Below are 15,833 nucleotides of genomic sequence, written 5' to 3'. Positions count from 1 at the left end.
GCCAGAAACTAATAGAAGTGGAAGAGTAGAGTAGAGTAGAGAATACTTTATTCATCCCTATAGGAGGGAAATTCAAATTAGTCCAGTAGCTCACACTACAATGACACAAAAAATAAATAAAGATGGAGCAGGGCCGCCGGATGGAGCAGGACCACCGGATGGAAGAAGGTGCAAAACTACTATTAAGCCTACAAATATTGCATTATAAGTAAAGTAAAAGCATCCAGGTTAAATCAGTTGGAGGAAAAATAAAGTTATTCAAAAACAAAGGTATGGTGGCCCTGAGAGGCCACTCACTGCCCACTGCCAAAAACATAATGCACAGCACAAATTCAGGAAACAACTTTTCAGTTTGTCAAAGCACGTGCCGCAAAAACTTGCAACACAACAGAAGTGTTTCTGGGGACACAAAAAAAAGTGACAGACCTGATTGGGAAGCGGTTTGTTTCAGTGCTTCTTGACTTTAGAAGTTTTAAAGATGGTTACCTGTGAGTGGTGAGTTTTATTATGTTTATTATACTGTTAATATTGCATGATTCACATATAATTGCAAATATGTCCTGTAGCCTTAGTCTTTGGCCAGGTCCATCACTCTATTGTGTCCCCAGTTTTTGCAGTGTTTGTGTCTTTGCATGAGTTCTCCTCACTCACAGTGTGTTGACCTCTCAGGGCCACCACTGTACAAAGATTATTCTTAACTGTTTTATATAATGCAGGTTATTTATCATTAGCCTATCATCTTTTGCGTGCTGTTTAGCACCTGTACAGTATGTGGTGCACTCGACTCACCTGTTCACCCACAACAGTCGGATCATATGTAAAGTGAACAGAAGTGAAAGTTTATAATTAACCTGCCTGCTGGTAGTGAAGTTGAACTTAGTGACTTCGTAACTGAACTTACTAGATACAAGCAGCAGGTAATATTTAATGAATAAAACTGATTTAATGTAAACTTTAAACCGTGTATTTAAAACTCATATCTTGTATATGTATAATCACATTGTGGCTGTGGCTCAGGAGGCATTTGAACTCCCATGAGAAAAACCTCGGACCCCACCTGCTCGACAAAAAGGCAACACCTTGAATGTCAGGGCTGTGGTGTCTAAGAAGTACTAATTTGCCCTCTAAAGTACATTTTAATTGCAGTCCATTTACCATCTGTCACAACCCAGGTATGCAACTATGAGGTTTCATGGATGACAAACTGGAATGGAAGAGGTGGGACTGACCTTTCAGTCAGGAAATTGCAGTACAGTATATATGTACTAGGCTATCGCAATGAGTGTGAGAACAGTGACAGAGGTTATACTGTAAGAGCTCGTCTCATTTTAGAGCTACTTCCAACTAAAACCAACGCTACAGTATGTCTCGTTCCATCCTTCCCACTTTAAGCCACACACTTTTCACCAGAAATTACCTGCAGAAATCCTCCAGCTCATATACTGTACACCAGGTTGCCATAGAGAAGAGGATGCTGCTAACGACGAGACAAAAATTAGGGATTGAAAAAATGACAACTTCTGTAGCTAAGTACTGTTCAGTAAGTGCACATGTTGTCCACTTTATTATGTATCTTGACAGCCAATGCAATGCAACACAGGTTTTCTGTATTAACACACCATCTATGCTGTTTTTGTTGACAATATCATTTGTACTGGGGTTTTGTAAAATCCATACAGTAGGTGTTTATGATATTTTGCCTCCCTCATGAATGGAAACTCTTTCTAGGAAACTAGACACTCATGAATAATAAAGTATTTTTCATTTAACTCCCACTGGATTAACTAGTAGGCCTTATATTGGTGTGGCTTTTATTTTGAAGGCCACTGTCTTCATACTTCTTTTATTGTAGGTGCAACTATTGCAGCTGGATGATCCGATTAGTGGTTCCTTCCTTCCCTTCATGAGCATATTTAGACTTCCATGGAAAAGTCAGAATAAAAGAATCCACTGAAGCCTGTAGGAAGCAAAAATATTATGGCAAAAAATAAAAACAGGAAGTTCTTCCAAAAGTCCCGGGTGAGACTTCATCGTCCAGAATTAACATAAGATTTTAAACATGAAGTCAGTGATAAAAAGTAATTTTATTTGCATGTCTGTGTGCACATGTCTATGTAAAGCGTTTACATTTTTTGGTAAGTCTACTGATGTTTTTCATACAAAACTTTTTTTTGTGGTATAAAACATAGTATAGTGGAAAAAAACGGAATAAATCAAAAGTAGAGCAGAAACAGGAGATTAATGAGCAGACTGGCTGAAGACAAGACTTGTAACATCCTAATAACGGCGATAAAACATTCCTCAACTGTTCCCATGTGCCAGTAAAAAAAAAAAAAAAACATGTGGATGTGTCTGATCTGTTGTGAAGAACTGAGACAAAGCGTGTTCAATAAAACCTGAATGAACTCCGTGCTGGCAGCATATATATTTCTACATAATATATAGTATATATATGGCAAGGCTCAATGACTCACAGTCATTTGGCTCCAGCATGTTGCCAAAGTGCCAACATGCAGAGATTAGATGAGTCACCGACTGCTCAGTGTTTATGTTCAAAAAGACACATCCTGGGCCACTGCACCTGCAGAGCGAGTCTGTGAATGTGTGCAGACACAGTGAGTGCGCCTCCTGCGGTGTTTCCTCACAGCGGTGTTGTGTAGTTGGCAGGAAACAGGCCGTTTTTCCCTCGCAGCTTCCCTCTCCACCACGACGGGTCCGAGCGATCCAGCACCTCGATGACATCTCCCGCGCAGAAACCCAGTTCGTCGCCTTCCTCTGCAATGAAATCGTACATCGCCTTCACCTGCACCGTGGACGGCCGCTGTGGAGGAAAACCACAAACACAGATCAATACCTGCCAATATTTATCTTAATCTATCTTAATTTTTTTTTAAACTGCATGATTCATGGTATTCAGGTATTGTCTTTATCAATTTGACTTGTTGATTTATTCATTTTTTCCTCTAATTTCTAATTTGGCCTTTTAAATAACAAAAACATTTATTTTTCCTATACAGGCTGTGACAACACGTAAATTCAAAAGTTATTCTGGATTATGTACTGCATGATTCATCATACTGTATAGATTGTGTAGGTAATACTTAAGGTATTGTCTGTAATTACTCTTATATACAGTATAGATTGTCTAAATAATTTACAGTCTTACATATTCAGTATAATATCTACCTGACTAATTTACAGTGTATTATGTATTTCAAATCATCGCCAGTCTGGTTATACGTTATTCAGTAGGTCTACAGTATCTTTCGTCTCTTTTCTTTTCTATACATTATTCTCTGTTATAAATTTCCTCAGTGAATCACTGGGGTCGGCCAACAATTTTTATGCTACAGTCTGTGGGTCAACACAATAAAATGTTGGTTTCCAATTTCAAACATGGGAATTTGTTGCCTTTCTCCGTTACACAATGTTACCCTGGTTTTCACTGTCTGACTAATAGACCAAAACTCGAACTAAACACCGATGCCACCTGTGGTTCTGGGAACTTGTGGGAGGTATTTTTCACAGACTTGGCAGACAGTTACAGGCAGTTTGACAACTTCAACCAACACACAGAAGAAGAGACAGTTCAGTTTCCTCCTCAGCGGAGGAGAAGGGGTGGCAGACAGACCTGAGGCAGAGGCATGGTGTCGGATGTGCGACGGGGAGGAAAAGCAGAGCTCACGGGGCTGTTTCTGCCCGTGTGACCGATGGTGTGAGCGCGCTCCTCCAGACCCCCTCTCTTACTCTGGAAAAAAAACAAACAATACAGTTAACGATTTAACCATTTCTCTCTACTAACTCTGTTCAACTATTACATCAACAGTTGAAATGGGTAGCTAGAAATACTTGTTGTGAAATTTTAGTTATCAAACAATTAGCTAAAAGAAATAGTTATTAAAATGTGGACAAAAAGTGATTATAGTTATATGTTAGCTTTAAAGTATTAGTTATTCAATTGTTAACGTCTTTGCACACCAAGTCTGTTTTTTCATATGTGTTTCTCTCATCCATCTAAATCTTAAAAAATATTGTGTCCATCTAATCATAAGGATACGTCAAGAGCGAAGGAACCTGCATGTAAATGAACTGGGGAATTATCATGATCACTTCCCTAGTTTATTTCAGCATGTCAGTGGTCCAGTTTGATAGATTATTAGCTCTCCTGGAGCAACACATTAAAAAGAAGACAACCGATTTCCGTGATCCAATTTGATCCAGTGGCTGTATGTCCAGCACACACACACACACACACACACATGCAGCTCAGCCATGATCAGCCGACAAACACTGATTTGAGTGGTGAAAAAGGCTTTTTACAGAGACAAAAATTGCAGAAAATATAACCTAAAGACACAAGTTTTGGAGTCAGTGTATAAACATGATCGACACAACATGAGGTCGAATTTATTTTTTAAATGTGCGGCAATTTTGTATGAAAAAAACTGACTTGGTGTGCAAAGGCCTTCAGATTTAGCTCCACCTCTTCAGACTGGACAGTGACTGACAGACTGACCAGGCTAGGTGATTAGTGTGCTAACTTTAGTAGAAGAAAATAAGTAACAGAGAAAGATGTTGGCAAGTATAGGAAAGATTGGATATATAATAGCTGTTAATGCTAACGTTGGCTATGTAGCAATCGCAAAAACTAATGTATGCGTTTACGTTAAATAGCCAGCTAAAAATAATGGATTATAATGTTGTAATCTAAAAGTCATTGCTAACTAGTCAGCTAAAATGCTGGATGAATCTTAAGCTCATCCAGTAATGTTAAGTGATAAATAAACAGATGAAAGTATTTAGGTTAGTGGCTGTTTCATGTGTTAGCAGCAGAATACGAACTCAAGTTTCAAGTTTCAAGATCAGTCAAACAAACTACAGGAACATGGGGGTGGTTTCAAAGAGTTTGATCTGACGGGGCAGTGGGGGAACATCGGACAAACCAAAGATATGTGTGCAGTACATGTTACATAATGAGAGTTTACCAGTATATTGTTAGGCTGGTCTGAAGCTCTGCGTGGTGTGGCAACAGAGATCGCTGAAGCCGATTGATGTTGTTCAGGCAAACTTCCCCTCTTCACCTTTGGGACGGAAACATACAGGAAGTAGATAACGTTTCAGTGCGACATCAAAACAGGTGCATCAGGAACTACGTAAAATAATTAACAAGGCAACTCGTTTCTATTTTTATGCTCACAAATCAAAGGATGTGTATAGAGGAAATGAAAACAAACCCCCACAGTTCATGTAAATATAATGAGCAAATTATAAATCATTTCAAGAAATGAAATAACTGAAACAGAAATTAGCTGCTTCAATGTAATAATATAATTTAGATTTATAAGAACTATGTCTGAATGAGAGTTGACTTTGGTTTCCCATTCATTTCAACACCTGTATGCTTATGTACAGTATATGCCGTGCTGCTGAATCCTTGTAGCTTAATACTTTGTATCATTTGAATTGAAGTTGATCTACATGAAAAGGGTTCCTCTGTTTTAATAAAATGTTTTCTATACTTGTACAGTAATGCAGTCTCATACCGACTGGGCCACGGAGGTATTCCTGCTGGGTGAGGAGCCGTCACTGAGGTAGATCTCCCTGGTCTTCGAGATGGAGGTGTTCTTGTAAAACTCCACCAGGTTGTTTAGGGAAGTGAACTTCTCAGACCACAGGAAGTACTGGCCTTTGTTGTCCCGCAACACTTTGAAGTGCTGAACGTCACTCTCATGTCTGGAAGAAAGAAAGATGTTGCAAACGAGGTTAAAAGCAGCTCCGGTAAACGCCAAGAAAACTGAAAGATGACGAGAAACTGACGGAAATGTGGCATCGACGTGTGTTTCATTTATTTGTTTCAAGTTTTGTGTACTTGAACTTTTTGGAGTATTTTTAAAAATCAAGAACCATGCTCACACTTGAGTATTTCTTAACTTAACCATTTTTATTTTTCAAGTTACCGCCCAGTACCTGCTACTTTCTTTCTGTATGTAACTACATCTTGCTTCATTCTGCATTGTTTGATTCATTTAGCCTTATATTGCTACATAAAAAATCTCATGTTTCTATTATTTTGTTACATAATTATTTGTCCATATAATCTGTATAATACTGAATTGCAACACCACCACACACACTACTTCCTCAAAATAAATTATCTACCACAATTGATACAAAATGAAATACAAATCAACTGTTGCATGAGACTGTGTTAGTTGTAGCAAAATGTTTCTAATAACCTGATTGCCCAAAGGTGTTCTTTAATTCAGCAATGTTATCATATGTCATTTTTCCCCCTCTCCTCTTCCCCTTTTTAAAAATGTCCTCTGAACTTTGCACTTGTATTAGAGTACAGAAAGATGGAAGTAAACCTTTTCACAAGTTATTTTACCTCAACTTCTAGTTAAATTTATTTTAAGTACCGATAGTCTACTTGAGGAAAATGTTCCAGTTCTCTTTTATATCCACCCCCGGCTGTTCCACAATAGCCAAAGTACAGTACTGCACACATCAGACGGGGCGGTTGGTTGGAGTGGTTCATATTTTATTCCTGAAAAGCACAACTGTGCAGTGTGCACATGCTGCTAGTACAAATTTAAACCATGGTGTGACGATAACATGAAACACAATGGAGTTATAACCAAGGCAGCACTGGATTGAACCCACACCTGGCTGCAGATGTGTTGTGCTGTATTTTCCTTGACAGCCATCTTTTAATTTACTGTCTGTCCTTGTGATTAGCTCAGCTGCTTCAGTGGGATGACACCAGTGATCGGACCGGCCTTGAGCATATCCATACATCGGACTTACACCGCTCTGATTTAGGCTTTTAAGTAAAAACTTTGTCCAAGTGTGAGATGTGAGAGCACCAACTCCTTCACAGCTTGTTTATCAGTTGTGTAACAGAGAACTGGTCGTGACAGCTGGGTGGTTCCTGTTATTTCACATGCACGGTCGATCATCCGAGAAAGTTTTGATTTGATTGTGATCAGCGAAAGAGCAGAGGAGAAGATGCTCCTTCCTCAAATTCAAGCTCACTGGTTTCCTCAAACTTCATGTTCACAGAACCGGGGTGGGTGGGGGTGGTATCTGTCTCTCTGCCCAGCTGTCTGAAGCCCCCCCTGCCTGCCTGCCCTCCACCAGCTTATTACTGAAGAACCAGTGACTCCCTGTTTCCCTGGACTGTTTCCTCAGCTGGATTGTCCTCTGCTGGTCAGTGCAGAAAACTACAACATCAGTTTTCAAGAAAGCATTAACTCCTGTCCAGTTACTGTCAGGACTGGATATAATACATACGGTTGACATTTATGTTTTTTTTTTTTTGTCTTGACTACACATTATATACTCTGCAATAACATACAAAATGCCCTGAAAGTGTCAGTAGCAGATGCATTAACATGTTACCAGTATTAATGTAGTATTATACTAATATAGTTTTATCATAATTGGTTGGTTGCATCATTTTATTTAACTAAAAATGATCTATTTTGTATGTAAATCTACACTAGTAAACTAAATAAAGCTGCTGGATGAATGTAGAATTGAACATAAGAGATGCATAAAGTGTCTTAAAATCTAAATATTACAAAATACTTAAAGAAGAAAGTTAACTAAGACATAATTGTCAATGATAATGTTCTCTGGTGGTCCTCAGTGCATGCAGCCTACAGTAAGTTGCCTTAGAAAGTCCAGTCTGCTGCAGCTGCATAGCTCATTGATATGTGTTTTCCAGCAATAAAGACTGTCCATGTGCTCGCCTTCGTATTTATATGAGAACACCTGAGTGATTGTCTTGTTTTACTGGCTCATGGTGGAACACTTACATCAGGTCTGGGCCTATTATTAAACCTGAACTCCCTTCGACAGATATCGCAGCTTGCATTTCAAAAATACTTGTTATAGGCAGAGTCTTATGTTTCTGTTCCTGACTGAGGAATTGTCAGCCTCTTCCTGTAGATCATTTCAAGCTCTGAGATATTTTTAGATCTAACTACAGCACAGATTTTTTTTTTTTTGGCCTGTGTTTTTTCCCCACTGTGACATGTCAAACTGTCCTCTGGGGAAAAAGCCGCTGATTGACCAACTACAGCTGACAGCGGAGCAAAGAACTCACAAACTCACAGAAACTGCTATTTCACGTCATGTTGGACGACACTTCCACAGCCTCTCGTTCACTGCTGCTCTTCCCGCCATCTTTACTCCACCAGTGCAGCTGCAGTTGCCTCTTGGGCGTAAATATGTGAAGTTTTTGCAGAGTTTTGCAGCAGCACGAACGGAGACCAGAAGACGGCAGCGAGATGATGAGTCACATTTTACATGTATATTGATGTGCGCACAGGGGAAATATTGGTTTACTTTTTCTGGTTAAAACGGATTTCAATCTTACTGAAACTGTCATGTAGATAAGAAATAATACTCGAAATTACATGTAAATATGTTTCAATTTCTTGAATTTAGTTACAAAAATTTCCCAGAACCAACCACAAATCGGTCTGAAAGTCTGTCGCTTTGAGCTGAGATGCTGTCATGCTGAACTGAGATGATGAGCATGGTGGAGATCCGATGAAGTTCTTATACTTTTTTTTGGTTTTGGAGACGGTCTTTTACTCACTTGACAGAGATGGAGAAGTCTCCCGGGGAGCTCTGGGACCCTCGGATCACAAACTCTCCAATGTCTTTGTGCCTCAGCACCTCCTCTGCAACGTTGCGAGTGGCGTTCTCCTGAAACCATCTGGAAGCACAAACACTCATGCTTAACTCAATTCAACTTCACATCCATAATAGTCCCATTGTAAATATAAAACTTGTTTTAAATGACCTAAATCTTCTTGATTCTGATTGTCAAGTCAGGACTGACAGGAGTTTAAGAAAGTGAGCAGCTGTTGTCATCTCGACACTGGGATCTTGAAATTGTTTGAACAGTAAGAAACACAAAATCACAAAAAAGCTGCGTTGATTCGACTGCATTCAATTTAACAATCTTCTCAAAACAGAAAAAGGTTAACAAACACACTGCCATGCTCACAGTTTATTACAGTAATTACCTCGGAGTTTGCATTTCAAGGTAGTTTTGTGGCACGAATCCTTCTTGTCCGTTCATCTCTGCCTTAAACCAATCATCTTGTGGGCTTAAAATCTGTTCAGAAGGAGAAAAACAACAGGATGTTGCACAATGGTAATGAAAATATTCTTGAGGCCAAAGTGAGAAAATAGTCGTTCGATCGACGGAGCCTGACCTTAAGTATATCGCCCTTTTTGAAGGTGAGTTCGTCGTCTGCGGTCGCAGTGAAATCATACTTTCCTCTGGCTTCCATCGGCGCCGGCTGAAGTGTCAGGCAGGTTTACAGAAATGAAGAAAAGGCAAATGTTTCTACACAGGGAGAAAGAGAAACATGGGAATATTTAATTCAGCACAACTTCTGTTTCCGTTTTTTAAACAGCTCAAGCAGCGTGGTGCCTCCAAGTGCACGTCTGTAGGAGCAGAAGTACTTTTTCTCAGTTGGGTGTCAAAATGCTCATGAGATAGCTGCACAGTTTTCAGAATGATATTTACCAGCTGTGGTTTGAGCAGATTATCTCTTTAGGAAGTGATGTCAAAACTCCCCAGAAGGAACATTTATGATTGACATGATCGCATGATAACCTTTCGACAGTCGTATTTAAGGTCTAAAAGTTATTTTCGCAGCTTTGTTCTCATAAAAATCAGTGACAGTGGCAGTTTACGGAACAGTGAAAGGAATATTTTACCTTCAGAGCCACGAGTCGGCTCCTAATAAAACAAGAATTTATTTCCCAAATTCGAAACTTCACCTTATCAGAACCTAATACAGAATGCAGAATCAGCTTAGTGTTTGTAAATGCATTCAGTCACAGCTGATGATCAGTTAATCGATTGATTTGTCAGATTTTGATAATCAATTAAGTTATTTTGGTGGGAAATACTACAGAAACTTGTTCTCCGCCTTCTGTGCAAGGGAACTGAACTGTTGGGTTTCAGAGTGACAAAATCTGCACGGCAACTAATGATGATTTAAATGATCAAGTAATGAATCTGCCAATTATTTCTCAATTAACAAATAAATCATTTGAAAATGTATGAAGACCAACCAGACCTAAAAATAAATAAATAAATAAACCAAAAATATATAATTTCTTATCATACATGATGAAGATGAGCAGCAAAGTCTCACAGTTAGAAGCTCGAACCAGCCAATATTTCACATAGTGGTCTTTAAAAAATGACTGAAATGATTAATTGATTGTCAAAAGTGCTCCCAATTCTCTTTAGTTTGATTTTAGATAGATAGATAGATAGATAGATAGATAGATAGATAGATAGATAGATAGATAGATAGATAGATAGATAGATAGATAGATAGATAGATAGATAGATAGATAGACAGACAGACAGACATTATAATTCCATTTTTGGATTGACACATTCTGCACATAAACTAATAAATAAAATTTCTTAGCAAGGCATTGTGTGTGGGTACATTACAGGACACAAACAAATTGCTCGCACTTTCCCACCGTGGGTACTTCAGCAAGATACGAAGAAGAAGATTAGCATTTTATATCATTTTTTATATCAAAGACTATAAAACATAGAAACAACTGAATACACAGACATGAGACCATGGTATGAATATCAACGGTGAAAGTGTGATTGTGAAAGTGAGATTGTACAGACACTGAAATGATTTAAAAACTTTCTGACATGACCGTTTTTACATTTTCAGGCACCTGTGTGGGACACAATGAAAGGGAACAAGATATAATAGTGTATAAACCTGACACACAAACATCAATAATGTACGTTACACCACTGAACTATTAATACTTCACTTCCTGGTAATTATACAGTACGTAGCCTCGCCTGACTCAGTCAAGTTGCAGCCACTGGACATGGATGAAGGACATAGACATACGGAGGAAAGGAACTGGAAAAAAAATCATTTGTTATCTATTTTTAAATTAGGAAGAGACACATAAGCTACTTCCCCATCTGTTAGTTTACCCAGAGGTGCACAAACAGGACAGAAATACAGAGGTCAAACCATCCCCGGTGAGTTAATCCTCTAAAACAGGAGTCAAATGTTGAATTATAACAAATGGCAGTAGGCTACTGTAGGTAGTAACTGTATCTAGGTGTAACTTTTAGTTATTTTCCCACAGATGCGAATAAAACCTTGTGGTTACATAGTGAAGGATGTGGTGAGCTATCTTGAGTACCTTCTGCAGCTGCAAGATTACACCTTGTATCTTTGAACTGAACTGTACCAGGATAAATACCCTGCAGAATCCCTTCCCACCCCCCCATGGGGCAAACAATTATATCAGACTTCAAGTTCTAAGACCAAATCACAAATCATTGTAAAAACAGCTGCTGTCATTCCACATCATGGAGTCATGGAAAACCTTAAATCATGTTAAATTACAGTACTTTAAAGATACAACCCAATCAGTGCCGAAATGAAGTGTTTGGTATGGCTGATACTTTGCCACAAAGGTACTTTACAATGCCGACAACTTGGAGACATCGGTAAACCCATCAATTCATGTCGACCACACATCACAGGACAATTTATATCATCTCCATGTAGTTGTTCACCAATTAGAAGGAAATGAAGCAGCTTCAAGGTGCCGGACAAGAAGAGGTAATTGAAATCAAGATAAGAAAAAAAAAACACCTCATCAAAGTAGGTTGTATTTAATCCTGCCTGTACACTTGTATGGTCCGAGGTCTATAGATAATTAATACTGTAGGTCTTAATGGAGAGTGTGTGGTGGTGGGGACAGTGGACATCTTTTCAGACTCAAACCACAGCTACACGACAACAGGACAGTCCAGTCTTTCAACAACCAAATTAAAACCCATAAAAATTAACCTTGAAACCTTTGGTGTTACTGAGGAGAAACTCTAAGTGTTATAGGATAAAATACAGGCCCTGATCTTTAATATCTAACTCACACCTCCTGCTTGAGTCAACACCTTATGACTGATGTCATTTGTTGTTATCTACATGGTGAGAACAAGAGGACTCTTTATGAAGTGGAAAAGCGGCGCTGGATGCCATTGTACATTCATGCATGGACAGCAATTAGCCAGACTGTTTCATATTAAGTCAGAATGAACCCCACTTTCAGTCAGATTGATGGCTTGTAGCAGGTGGTTTGGTTTGGTTTGGTTTGGTTTGGTTCAGGAATGAGTTTGAGATTGAGACAGACCTTTGAAACAATAGATACTGCTCCAGACATTAAAGACTGTACCGACAACATCATCCCATGAGTCTATTTCCAGTTGTTCAGACAAGTTTCTGGAAGTTTTTTGTACTGAAACAAGAATCAATCATGCGTCTGTTTAGTTTTAAATCACAGGTACTAACTTTTGACACAACATGGGGATAGTGTGATATTTGATTATGTCTGTAACCTCTTAAAATTTGATGTCAAATGTCTTCAAAGGTTTTCTTTTAAGTTTGCACCTTGCCAAGCGACTGTAGCACTTCAGGCTTTTGTGACGGTCTAGGTCTCTAGGACAAAACCACAATATTTCCGAAAGCAAGCTGGTCAGCATTTCAGCAGCACAGCGAGTCAGTGGTTTTCCTGCCTTAGTTACCTACAAAACAGCCTCAGCCTTACTGTCTGACAAGTGTTATATTTAATTTACAGAAAAATAGGGCATGTAACAACATACTGTAAAAAAAATGTATGTTATTTTTGTCCATCCAAAATGGCCTCAAATGTCACATTTGACCATAAAAAAACACAAATTTTTAAAACTATTTGATCACAGAGAAGGGTGGGAGAAACTGGTTCACTGTCTTTCTATATATATTTAACTGATTTTGAAGATACTTAATCGGAGGGGAAACAGAAGAAGCTCGTATCAGCTCATATCCTTTTTTCAATAGTGATAACAGCCAACTGCAATCAACAGTTTCAGTTGTAAGAAGTGTTGCTTGCAGGGCTGCATCTGCTCTGTTTTAACTCGAGGGGGGTTTCATCTTTCCGCACCTGCATCATGAACATGACTGTGTGCAGACTTCCATACAGAAGCTGCTCCGACTGTTGATTTAACTCCTTTTTCTGGAACAATTCCCTCCTTTGAAACCATTTTAATTTTTAACCAGCAGTCAAGGAAGTTGTTAGAAATAAAAAATGGAAACACTGCAATGTACAGTAACAACTCATTCATAATTTAAACATTTATGATTAGTTTCTTGTTGTAAAATCTGAATTTCCCCCCTGCGGTAATGTTTGGACAATTAAAGCAGTTTAAAATGTCATATCCGTGTAACAGGTAGTTTTTACAGGTGCAACAGAGACTGTCAGTCTGTCAGGTGTGCTATGCAAACAGGATCATCATCTCTGCTGAACGGACAAATCCCTCTTCAAAACATTCACATTTCAGTATTCACACTGACTAAAAACTGAAATACTCCATTACAAGTACACGTCCTGCTTTAAGCTCATACAAATACATGTTTTTTATCAGCTAAATGTAGAGTAGCAGCACTAAAAGTACTAAATGTCCCTGTGACTACTTGTTATCTCAAATGACTGTATTAGATTACTGATTTACTGTTGTAGCAAGTTCCAACCACTTTAATAAAGTAACTTTAACGCTACAGGGTGGATTTAAGGTGATTAATGGGAAAGAGAATTAGAAGAAACAAGTTGTGACACATTAATATGTTTCCGTTCTCTGGGCTATCTGATCTCACACTAAAGTATATCTTGTTTTTAACACCAGATATTAGATAATTTGACCTCTTCTGACTTTGAACTGTTAAGTTTAGAGAGTGTAAACGTCTCTCCAGTGGACAGCTGACACATGTCCGACCTTCTAATGATGACTTTCTTTGATCAAATTGCAGATTTGTTTCAATTATGTTAATGAAATGTCTGAAAAAAAAACCTTTAATGTACTTCCAACCAAAATCTAAAGATATTTGAAAACTTCTCTTTATCAGGTCATCTGCATACAGATTAAAAAACATGATGTACTAGCTATTTCTGGATCACGGTTATGAGTACCTTTACTTCTGATTTTTACAATAATATACATTTATTATATGAAACTCATTTCACTAGTAATACTTTATTTACTTCTTTTACTTGTGCAATATCTTAGCACTTAGCACACACACAGAAAAGAAAGTAGAGTTCCCTATGAAGTGTAGTGGAGCAGAAATAGAAACTAAGAGAACTTGAATATTTACTTTCCACCACTGGATACGATTCACAGCATTTACATCGAGCAACTATTGTGGCTCCAGCTGCTGTGATCAATCAAATAATCTGAGTTATCAATCATTGATCTTAGGTTCTGTGAGGTCAGGATTTTGATATCCTCCAGTAATATTCGACAGTCGACTCATCCCTCAGTGTCTCTTGTCGACATGTTTTCTTCGACCACAGGGTGCAACAGGGCGTGTGACATGTTAGCAGAGGAGGATGTCTCAACACGAGGTCGCTCACTTTCTTGGCATCAGAGACCAAACCATTTGTCATTGACCTCTCAACCTGCAGTCTGGCCAGCCGGTGACAGACACGCAGAGGCATCTCTAACGCTAAAACTACAGTTATATTATGCAAATACATACTGAACAAATGGAGGTGAAAACACACTTTACAACTTTTGACCTCTGTTAACCTTCTCTCCTGCACGAACAACAGTTTTTAAAACCACTTCCCCAAAATTAGGCAGTAAAAAACATGCAACTGAGGAATGAAAGAGACACATTAAGCAGAAAGATACAGTGGATAAACATAAAAACAACAAAGAACAGCTTCAGATTCAATTAAGATTTCACCAGTTTTCATTTGTATTTCAGGATAATAGGAGGTATCACTGCCCTAACTTATGGAGCAGGCATATTCAACTGGCTTTAACTTATTCAAAAAGCTAAATTAATGTAATTTCTAACTTTCTTTATAATGATTTAAATCACTTTTTATAAGTCACACAAAAAGTGTGTAGCATGAACAAGAAGGATAGAGAAGTGAGAAATAGATGGAAAGAGAAAGAGGAAGAGAAGCCGAGTCAGGCTGGGTAAAATAATTCTTTCTTTCTTTTTTTACACCCAAGTTTAGTTAGTGCGTGATTTGGTTTCCTGCAGACAATCTCTCTCTCTCTAAACTTACCTCCTATCCTCCTCCTCCTCCTCCTCTGAGCTCCTGCTGCTGCTGCTGAAGCTGCTGTGTCAGTGTGGACTTCAAGGCTGACCTCTTCTCCCTCCGCGGTGGGAACACAGCGGCATGTTCATCAGTCCACAAAATGACTCCGACAAATAAAAGTCCCGGTTCTAGGTGAATAACTTCTTTTTTTATTTATTACTATGCTGTTATTACTTTGCTGCTCTCTGTAAGACTTGATGAGGGTGTGTGAAGACGGAAGATGTGCGCGCCCCGAGTCGCTGCTCCGATGTTGATGCAGCCTGCAGACAGACAGACAGAGAACCGCCTCTCTTCAAAGTGACAGCTACCGCCGGGTGTGATGAACAGTCACATCCGGTTTTCAAAATAAAACCAAGCAACTAGCTGAAGCACTTCTATCAAACATCTACTATGACTAGTTTTTTTTTTTTTTTATGAAATTGAAATAGTCCTACATGTATGCACTCCATTGCTCTATAATGAAAAGAAAAGATTAATGCCATATTCATATTAATTATTAAAAAAAAAAAAAATTAAAGGTAGAGTCTGGAGTTTTGTTCGTTGCAGTTTGTAAACAAAACATCCTAACTGCACCCCTCCACTTGGGCTCAACTGTGTAGCCTCCTGAAATGCAGTCAGAGTGAAGCACTGGAGCCGTGGGCCGATAGCCG

General features: G+C 38.7%; 1 protein-coding gene across 1 annotated transcript; it reads right to left on the bottom strand.

Annotated features, from left to right (window-relative positions):
* Positions 1-2,109: 2,109 nt before the first annotated feature.
* Positions 2,110-15,433, bottom strand: grap2a (GRB2 related adaptor protein 2a). Its single transcript, XM_083976701.1, has 8 exons — positions 15,151-15,433; positions 9,234-9,367; positions 9,042-9,133; positions 8,609-8,728; positions 5,544-5,733; positions 4,986-5,081; positions 3,632-3,748; positions 2,110-2,821 (listed from the first exon to the last, which is right to left on the bottom strand). The coding sequence occupies exons 2-8, from the start codon at positions 9,309-9,311 to the stop codon at positions 2,642-2,644; spliced, it is 873 nt and encodes a 290-aa protein (XP_083832827.1). The 5' UTR covers positions 9,312-9,367; positions 15,151-15,433; the 3' UTR covers positions 2,110-2,641.
* Between the last annotated feature and the right edge of the window lie 400 nt (positions 15,434-15,833).

The sequence above is a fragment of the Trachurus trachurus genome (assembly GCF_905171665.1).
Source record: "Trachurus trachurus genome assembly, chromosome: 8".
NCBI classification, from domain to species: domain Eukaryota; kingdom Metazoa; phylum Chordata; class Actinopteri; order Carangiformes; family Carangidae; genus Trachurus; species Trachurus trachurus.
Note: the sequence above shows the minus strand (reverse complement) of the source record. Positions and strands in the feature narration are given on the sequence as shown.

Excerpts from the sequence above, each read along its gene's own strand:
- grap2a (XM_083976701.1), bottom strand. The coding sequence starts at position 9,311 with ATGGAAGCCAGAGGAAAGTATGATTTCACTGCGACCGCAGACGACGAA. Across the intron at positions 9,134-9,233 it reads AAAAGGGCGATATACTTAAG|ATTTTAAGCCCACAAGATGA; the intron begins GTCAGGCTCCGT and ends CCTTCTGAACAG. Across the intron at positions 3,749-4,985 it reads ACCAGCCTAACAATATACTG|AGTAAGAGAGGGGGTCTGGA; the intron begins GTAAACTCTCAT and ends TTTTTTTTCCAG.